This window comes from Colobus angolensis, unplaced genomic scaffold, assembly GCF_000951035.1.
Source record: "Colobus angolensis palliatus isolate OR3802 unplaced genomic scaffold, Cang.pa_1.0 Scaffold186, whole genome shotgun sequence".
NCBI classification, from domain to species: domain Eukaryota; kingdom Metazoa; phylum Chordata; class Mammalia; order Primates; family Cercopithecidae; genus Colobus; species Colobus angolensis.
The window spans coordinates 2,148,725-2,158,828 of NW_012114999.1; the positions used below are offsets into that span (position 1 = coordinate 2,148,725).

General features: G+C 37.9%; 1 protein-coding gene across 1 annotated transcript in view; it reads left to right on the forward strand.

Annotated features, from left to right (window-relative positions):
- The window catches only part of CCDC18 (coiled-coil domain containing 18), a 114,166-nt gene that overhangs the window by 63,191 nt on the left and 40,871 nt on the right, over positions 1 to 10,104 (forward strand). The window contains exons 22-23 of the mRNA XM_011939996.1: positions 3,669 to 3,768; positions 4,332 to 4,448. Coding sequence (XP_011795386.1) covers positions 3,669 to 3,768; positions 4,332 to 4,448 — 217 coding nt within the window. The remainder of the gene's footprint in view (positions 1 to 3,668; positions 3,769 to 4,331; positions 4,449 to 10,104) is intronic.

Sequence of the window (10,104 nt, forward strand, 5' to 3'; positions counted from 1 at the left end):
ACTGGGTCTCTCCCACAACACGTGGGAATTCAAGATGAGATTTAGGTGGGGACACAGCCAAACTATATCATTCCACCTCAGCTCCTCCCAAATCTCATGTCCTCACATTTCAAAACAAATCATGCCTTCCCAACAGTCTCTCAAAGTCTTAATTCATTTGAGCATTAACTCAAAAGTCCAAAGTCTCATCTGAGACGAGGCAAATCCCTTCTGCCTATGAGCCTGTAAAATCAAAAGCAAGTTACTTTCTTCCTAGATACAGTTGGGGCACAGACGTTGGGTAAATACACCCATTCCAAATGGTAGAAATTGGCCAAAACAAAGGGGCTACAGGCCCCATGCTAGTCCGAAATTCAGCAGGGCAGTCACATCTTAAAGCTCCAAAATGATCTCTTTTGACTCCATGTCTCACATCCAGGTCACACTGATGCAAGAGGTAGGTTCCCATGGTCTTGGGCAGCTCCACCCCTGTGGCTTGGTAGGCTACAGCCTTTCTCCTGGCTGCTTTCATGGACTGGCATTGAGTGTCTGTGGCCTTTCCAGGCACACAGTGCAAGCTGTCAGTGCATCTGTTATTCTGGGGTTCTGGACGATGGTGGCCCTCCCTCTTCTCACAGCTCCACCAGGCAGTGCCCCAGTGGGGACTCTGTATGGGGATGCCCACCCTACATTTCCCTTCTGCACTTCCCTAGCAGAGGCTCTCCATGAGGGCCCTGCCTCAGCAGCAAACTTCTGCCTGGACAACCAGGCCTTTCCATACATCCTCTGAAATCTAGGTGGAGGTTCCTAAACCTCAATTCATGACTTCTGTGTTCTCACAGGTTCAACACTGGGTACAAGCTGCCAAGGCATGGGGCTCACACCTTCTGAAGCCATGGCCCGTGCTCTGTGTTGGCCTTTTTCAGCCACAGCTAGGGCAGCTGAGATGCAGGCACCAAGTCCCTAGGCTGCACACAGCATGGTGACCCTGGATCCCACCCATGAAACCATTATTTCCTCCTAGGCCTCCAGGCCTGTGATGGGAGAGGCTGCTGCAAAGACCTCTGACATGCCCTGGAGACATTTTCCCCATTGTCTTGGGGATTAACATTCATCTCCTTGTTACTTATGCAAATTTCTGCAGCCAACTTGAATTTCTCCTCAGAAAATGGGATTTTCTTTTCTATCACACTCAGGTGACCTCTTGGGTGCTTTGTTGCTTAGAAATTTCTTCCACCAGATACCTTAAATCATCTCTCTGAAGTTCAAAATTCCACAAATCTCTAGGGCAGGGGCAAAATGCCACCAATCTCTTCGCTAAAACTTAAGAGTCACCTTTGCTCCAGTTCTCAACAAGTTCCTCATTTCTCTCCAAGACCACCTCATTCTGGACTTCATTGTCCATATTGCTATCAGCATTTTGATCAAAGCCATTGAACAAGGTTCTAGGAAGTTCCAAACTTTCCCACATTTTCCTGTATTATTCTGAGCCCACCAAATTGTTCCAACCCTTACCTGTTACCCAGTTCCAAAGTCACTTCCATATCTATAGTAGTGCCCCACTTTACTGGTACCAATTTACTGCATTAGTGAGTTTTCATGCTGCTGAAAAAGACATGCCTGAGACTGGGCGATTAACAAAAGAAAGAGGTTTAATGGACTCACAGTTCTACGTGGCTGGGGAGGCCTCACAATCATGGTGGAAGGTGAAAGGCACATCTCACATGGTAGCAGACAAGAGAACTTGTGCAAGGAACCTCCCATTTTTAAAACCATCAGATCTTATGAGACTTATTCACTGTCACAAGAATAACACGAGAAAGACCTGCCCCCTGATTCAGTTACCTCCCACTGGGTCTCTCCTAAACATGTGGAATTCAAGATGAGATTTGGTTGGGAACACAGCCAAACCATATCATATAGTGTATCCATACAAAGAATATTATTCAGTCATAAAAAGGAATGAAATACTGATACATGGTACAAAGTGCATGAACTTTGAAAACATTATGCTAAGTGAAAGGAGCCAGACACATGATGCATAATTTCATTTATATGAAATATTGAGAACTGGCAAATTCATAGAGAAAGAAAGATTAGTGGTTGCTAGGGACTAGGGAAAGGGAGAATGGAAAATAAATGCTAATGAGTATGAAGTTCTTTGTGGGGGACCGATGGAAAAATACTGGACATAGATAGTGCTGATGGTTACACAACATTATGAATATACTTAATGCTTCTGAACTGTGCACTTTAAAATGGTTAAAATGGTAACTTTTACATTACATGAATTTTACCACAGTTAAAAAAATCCAAGTTCCTTATCTTGGAATACAAAGCCCTATGTGGTCTGGTTCCTGTCTGCTTCTCTGGCCTCATTTCATACAACTCTCCTTGCTCCTGACATTTTTCTCATACTTTACACTTACCAAGTTTGCTTCTACCATGGAACCTTGGCCATAGCTGTTTCTTTTTACTGGGATAACAGTTATATGGTCAGCTTCTTCTTGTCTTTCACATTACTTCAGAGAGAAGCCTTCTCTGACTACTCACTCTAAAGTAGCCACCCAGTCACTACTTCATCACACAATTAATGCTGTAATATAGCACTTAATATTATGTTTTTCTTACTTAGGTATTTATAGTCTGTCTTTTCTCCTGGACCTATTAGAATGTAAACTCAGATCAGAGACATTTATCTTTTTTACTATTAAATCCACAGCACTTAGAACCCTGGCATATAGGAAACATCCAGTAAATATTTGCAAAATCAGTAAGTAAATGAAACCATGAAAGATGTAAACAGTGAAATCTTAAGTTCTAGCTAACAGATGAATCATGGAAGCTCCGCTATTTGCATAGATAGAAATTAGAGTTTTCTTTCATACTATTTTTAGAATATTAGTTTTAGCCTTGTGTTATACCTCTTGAGATTTTTAGAAGAATATTAAAAACAACTCATTAAAGAAGTTCAAAATTTTCTTTTAAAAATTAGTACCCTTATCAGTACTGTTTCATATTTCAGACTGGAAAATCATATGAAGATTTTCAAGATGAACATTTTCAGCCTTTGTCATATCAGAACTTAGAGTTTCAAATTATTCTCTGATCACAGGCTTCACTTTGGTAAAAGCCTTAAAATTGTGTCAGTATTAAGCATTTTATAAGGTCATACATAAATTAGGGTTTAAGAGGGCTTAGAATTTGTAATATTTTTATATTAGATTTAAGTGCTTTTTTATATGTAAGGCTTCATTTTGAGTAACATCCTTATGAGAAATACTGTGGTTAAATGCCTCATTCAATTGTAATAAAGTCACAGCTGCTATATGTAAAAGACTTTGAAACGCTTGATCTGTGTATGAAAAAATGTGGATATGTATTTTTAAAAATTCTTATCGTTCAATCTTGGAGTCCTGGGAGTGCTTTAACAATTAGCTTAAATTATCTGTAATACCACAGTGTGAGTTAACTTTTACCCTTTTGGAATACCCTTTATTAAATTAATTGTATTGATGTCAATCTTTTTCTTTATCTATTATTCCTTTAATTTGACCCTTTCAATCTGACTTGATTGCATATATTATTTTGCTTTTAATTTATAGAAAAGGTAACCTGGTTGACCTAACTTTTTAAAATTATAATATTCCTACTGTCTGTTTTGATCTTTTTCCTTTGATACATTGTAGAGAATGCAAGATGGAGATTGAAGACAAAAAGCAGGAGCTCCTTGAAATGGATCAGGCACTTAAGGAGAGAAATTGGGAACTAAAGCAAAGAGCAGCTCAGGTTGATTTTTCTTGATTATATTTTAATGAAGTTTTCTGTTATGACACAGTCCACAGGATTTGAGAGGTCATCAATTTTTGGTAAAATGGACATTTTTATAGCATATAGCATAGAGATATGTCATCTCTATCTTGGTAGTTTTCTAGCAAGTAGATTTTGAAACTGAAGATTAGCTTAGTATCTGAACCTTTTGATCTCTTATATTACCCTATATCAGAAGAAGCTAAGTGTTGGAGGAACAAAAATATTTGGAAGGCATTATTTAGCACTTTTTATCCAGCATAAAATGAAGTCTGAATTATTTGTCATTTATGAACACAACTATTATTTTATTGTTTCTATAATGTATATGGGATTTAGTGTCAGTGTGTATTGTTAAAAAAAAATGTATATGAGGCTCATGAACCAGTATTAGTAAACAATGATTATTTTTCCCATTTAAAAATAATTTGAAATGAGTTTATACTTGTTATACTTGCAATAAACAATTACAAAGCCTATTCTAAGCATATAAGTTTTTATATCAGAATAAAATTGAACAACAATTTAAGGTTATTTTTTAGGTTACACATTTGGATATGACTATTCGCGAGCACAGAGGAGAAATGGAACAAAAAATAATTAAATTAGAAGGTACCCTGGAGAAATCAGAATTGGAACTTAAAGAATGTAACAAACAGGTAAATTATTTTAAAATTACATATTTTAAATTATTTTTTAAAAAATTTAAACTGTAACTGAAAACACGCCTTCACATAGTGGGTGTTTTTTGTTATTGTTGTTTTGTTTTTTGTTTTTTTGGAGACAGAGTCCTCTGTGTTGCCCAGGCTGGAGTGCAGTATGGCATGTGATCATACCTCACTGCAGCCTTGAGTTCCTGGGCTCAAACAATCCTCTTGCCTTTGTCTCCCCAAAGCTTTGGGATTACAGGCGTGAGCTACCACACTCTGTGGATCTTTCACTTCTTTGATTAAATTTCTTCCTAGATACTTTAATTTTTTGTAGCTGCTTTAAATAGGATTGCCTTCTTGATTTCTTTTTCAGATTGATTGCTTTTAGTGTGCAGAAATGCTACTGATTTTTGTATGTTAATTTTGTGTCTTTCAACTTGACTGAATTTATCAGTTCTTTTTTTGTTTTTGTTTCTGTTTTGAGACAAGATCTCACTCTGTCATCCGGGCTGGAGTGCAGTGTTGTGATCATAGCTCACTGCCGCCTCAACATCCCAAGCTCAAGTGATCCCTCCACCTCAGTCTCTGAAGTAGCTAGGACTACAGGCGTGCACCACCATGCTTGGCTAATTTTTAAATTTTTTGTAGAAATGGGGTTTTGCCATGTTGCCTAGGTAGGTCTCAAACTTCTGGGTTCAAGTGATTTGCCCCCCTCGCTTCCCAAAGTGCTGGGATTACAGGCATGAGACACCATGCCAGCCCTGTTTATCAGTTCTAATAGTGTTTTGGTGGAGTTTTCAGGTTTTTCCAAATATAAGATTATATCCTCTGCAAACAAGGATTATTTAACTTCTCTCTTTCCAATTTGGATGCCCTTTCTTTCTCTTGTCTAGTTGCTCTAGTCAGGACTCCCAGTATTATACTGAATAATAGTGGTGAAAGTGGGCGTACTTGTCTTGTTCTGTATCTTAGTGGAAAGACTTTCAGTTTTTCCCTATTCCTATGATGTTAACTATGGGTTTGTTGTAAATGATCTTTACTGTGTTATTTTCCTTCTTTCTTTTCTTTTTCTTTTTGAGATGGAGTCTTGCTCTGTCACCCAGGCTGGAGTGCAGTGGCTTGATCTCAGCTCACTGCAACCTCTGCCTCCTGGGTTCAAGCAGTTCTCTGCCTCAGCCTCCCCAGTAGCTGGGATTACAGGTGCCCACCACCATGCTCGGCTAATTTTTGTATTTGTAGTAGAGGTGGGGTTTCACCATCTTGGCCAGGCTGGTCTTGAACTCCTGATCTCATGATTTCACACGCCTTGGCCTCCCAAAATGCTGGGATTAGCCAGGCGTGAGCCACTGCGCCCAGCCTGTTGTTTTCCTTCTATACCCAATTTGTTGAGAGCTTTTATCATGAAAATATGTTGAGTTTTATCTGATGCTTTTCAATAATGCTTTTAATTTTAATATGAAATTATTATATGGTTTTTGTCCTTGATTCTGTTGATGTAATATATCATGTTTAATGATTTGTGTATGTTGAACCATCTTGGCATCCCTGGGATGAATTCCACTGGGTTATGGTTTTTGAATTCAGTTTGATGGTATTTTGTTGTGGATTCTGCATCTGTGTTCATCAGCGATATTGGCCTGTTGTTTTCTGTTTCTGTTACGTCCTTGTCTGGTTTTGGTATCAGCGTAATGCTGGCCTTGTAGAATGAGTTTAGAGTGGGCCAGGCACGGTGGTGCGTGCCTGTAATCCTAGCACTTTGGGAGGTCAAGGTGGGCAGATTGCCTGAGTTCAGTTCAAGACCAGCCTAGACAACCTGGTGAGACCCCATCCCTATAGAAAATAGGAAAATTAGCCAAGTGTGATGGCATGTGCCTGTAGTCCCAGCTACTCAAGAGGCTGAGGTGGAAGGATTGCTTGAGCCTGGGAAGTAGAGTCTGCATTGAGCCATGAGCGCGCAACTGTACCCCAGCCTGGCCGACAGAGTGAAAACCTGTCTCAAAAAAAAAAAAAAAAAGTGTTCCCTCTTCTTTAGTTTTTTGAAATAGTTTGAGTAGAATTGGTTAGTTTTTCTTTAAATGTTTGGTAGAATTCAGCAGTGAATCTATCAGGTCCTGGGCTTTTCTTTGATGGGTGACTTTTTATTATTGCTTTTATCTCATTGCTTATTACTATTCTATTCAAGTTTTCTGTTTTTTCATGGTTCAGTCTCAGTAGGTTGTGTGGGTCCAGGAATTTATTCATTTCTTCTAGGTTTTCCAATTTGTTGGTGTGTAGTTGTTCATAATAGTCTGTAGTGATCCTTTGTATTTCTGTGGTATGAGTTGTAATGTTTCCTTTTTCATCTCATTTTATTTATTTGGATTCTCTCTCTTCTTAGTCATCTAAAGGTGTTTGTTAATTTTGTTTATCTTTTCAAGAAATCAACTCTTTGTTTCATTTATCCTCTGTATTGTTTTGTAGTCTCAATTTCATTTATTTTTGCTCTGATCTTTATTATTGCTTTCCTTCTAATAATATTGGGTTTGGCTGTTGCTATTCCGGTGTGGAAAAGGCAGTTCAAGACCAACTTGAACTTAACTTTTGTAGAGACAGGCTATGTTGCCACTATGTTGCTCAGGCTCACATTCTTATCAGCACATGGAATTATCCAGAATACATAAATGTATTATGTATTATCCAGAATATGTAATATGTTAGGCCACAAAATAAGTCTCATCAAAATTTTAAAGGTAGAAATCCTATCGAATATATTCTCAATGCAATTCTAAAAGCATCATTTTCAGTAATATGTCCAATAATATTTTCAGTAATGCTCTTAATTTTAATATGCACCTTTAGGTTCATTGTTTGTTTGAAATTTTTGTATTTTTTTTTATGTAAGCAGTTATTGCTGTAAACTTTCCTCTTTGTACTGCATTCACAGTAGCCCGTAGGTTTTGGTATGTTACATATCCATTTTTATTTGTTTCAAGACATTAACATTTTTTAAAAAATTTCTTCACTCACCCTTTGTTCATTCAGGAGCATGTTGTTGTTGTTGTTGTTGTTGTTGTTGTTTTGAGACGGAGTCTCGCTCTGTCGCCCGGGCTGGAGTGCAGTGGCCGGATCTCAGCTCACTGCAAGCTCCGCCTCCTGGGTTTACGCCATTCTCCTGCCTCAGCCTCCTGAGTACCTGGGACTACAGACGCCCGTCACCTCTCCCGCTAGCTTTTTGTATTTTTTAGTAGAGACGGGGTTTCACCATGTTAGCCAGGATGGTCTCGATCTCCTGACCTCGTGATCCGCCCGTCTTGGCCTCCCAAAGTGCTGGGATTACAGACTTGAGCCACCGCGCCTGGCCAGGAGCATGTTGTTAACATTTTATGTATTTGTATAATTTCTGAAGTTCTTCTTATTATTGATTTCTATTTTTATTCCATAGTGGTTAGATAATATACTTGATAGGATTTCTACCTTTTAAAATTTGATGAGACTTATTTTGTGGCGTAACCTATTTATGTATTCTGGGTAATATTCCATGTGCAGATGAGAATGTGAGCCTGGGCAACATAGTGGGACCCTGTCTCTACAAAAAGTGAAAAAAATTAGCTAGGTGTGATGATGTGCACTTGTAGTCCCAGCTACTTGGGACTACAGGAGGTCAAGGCTGCGGTGAGCCATGATTGTGCCACTGCACTCCAGCCTGGGCAACAGAGTGAGACCCTGTCACAAAAAAAAAAAAAGAAAGAAAAGAAAAGAGAGAAAAGAAAGAATATGTATTCAGCAACAGTGGATGAAATGGTCTGTAAATGTCAGTTACAAAATGCCTCTTTGGCCTAGTTTGTAGTTGAACTCTGATGTTTCTTTGTTGATTTTTTCAATCTGGACAATCTGTCCGTTACTGAGAGTGGGGTATTGAAGTCCCTGTCTATTGTTTTATTGCAACCACCTATTTGTCCCTTTAGATCTATTAATGTTTGCTTTATATACTCGGGAGCTTTATATGCCTGGGTGCATAGATATTTATAATTTTTATATCCACTTGCTAACGTGACACATTTATTATTTTATACTGGCCTCCTTTGTCTCTTTTTACTGTCTTTGATCTGTGGTCTGTTTTGTCTAAGTGTAGCTATTTCTGCTCTTTTTTTTATTTCCATTTAAATGGAATATCTTTTTACATTCTTTTACTTTCAGTCTATGTGTGTCTTATGAAGTGAATTTCTTTTAGGAAGCATATAGTTGGATTTCTTTTTTAAGCCGTTCACCCACTCTATGTGTTTTAAATGGAAAATTTAGTCCAGTTACATTCAATGTTATTATTGATAGGTAAGGATCTGTGCCTTTCTGTTACTTGTTTTTTAGTTGTTTTGTAACTCCTCCCTTTCTTTCCCATTTACTGTCTTTCATTGTGGTTAAATGATTTTTTTCTGGTAGCACGATTAATTGGTTGCTATTTTTAGTGTATCTCTCACAGGTTTTTGCTTTGTGGTGAGACTTATACAAAACATCCTATTGTTATAACAAGTTATCAAAAACTGGTATCAACTTAACTGTGATAGTAGCAAAAACAACAAAAAAATTAAAAACCTGTGTAATTTAATCTCCTCCTTCACATTTTGAATTTTTGGCGTTCCAATTAAATTTTTATATTGTCTATCTCTGAATAAATTGTTGTAATTATTTTTAGTGATTTTGCCTTTTAGTCTTCTTACTAAAGACATAAGTGGTTTACACACCATGATTTCAGTGTTGGTATAACAGTCACATTAGTGGCTGTTTTTCTTAAGTTTGAAGTATTCGTTTTAGCATTTCTTGTAGGATAGGTCTAGTAGCGATAAATTTCCTCAGCTTTTGTTTGGGAAAGTGTCTCTTCTTCATTTCTGAAGGATAACTCTGCCTGGCACAGTATTCATGATTGGCAGTGTTTTTTTGTTCAACACTGAGTATGTCATCTTACTCCCTCCTGGTCTGTAAGATTTCTGCCAAGGAGTCTGCTACCAGGCATATTGGATCTTCCTTATATATTATTTGCTTCTTTTCTCTCACTGCTTTCAGGATCCTGTCTTTGTCTATGATCTTTGAGAGTTTCATTATAATATGTCTTAAGGTGTTATTACTTGGGTTGAATCTGATTAGCGATCTTTGACCTCTTTATACCTGCATATTTATATCTTTCCTCAGGTTTGGAAATTTTTCTGTTGTTTCTTTATAAAAACTTTCTACTCCTTTGTCTTTCTCAGTTCCCTCTTTAACTCCAATAATTCAAATATTTGCTTTTTTGATGTTGTCCCAAAGATCCCATAAGCTTTGTTTATTCCTTTTTATTCCATTTTTCCTCCTCTCACTGTGTAGTCTGTCTGTCTGTCTGTCTATCTATCTATCTATCTTTATCTGTCTAATTAACTAACTAACATGGGGTCTCTGTTACCCAGAGGTAGAGTGCAGTGGCACAATCATAGCTCAGTGTCGCCTTTACCACCTGGGCTCAAAGAATCCTCCCACTTCCACCTTGTGAGTAGCTAAGATTACAGGTGCATGCCACCACACCTGGCTAATTAAAAAAAAATTTTAATCCTTTGGGTATATACCCAGTAATGAGATGCTGGGTCATATGGTACTTCTAGTTCTAGATCCTTGAGGAATCGCCATACTGTTTTCCATAATGGTTGAACTAGTTTACAAT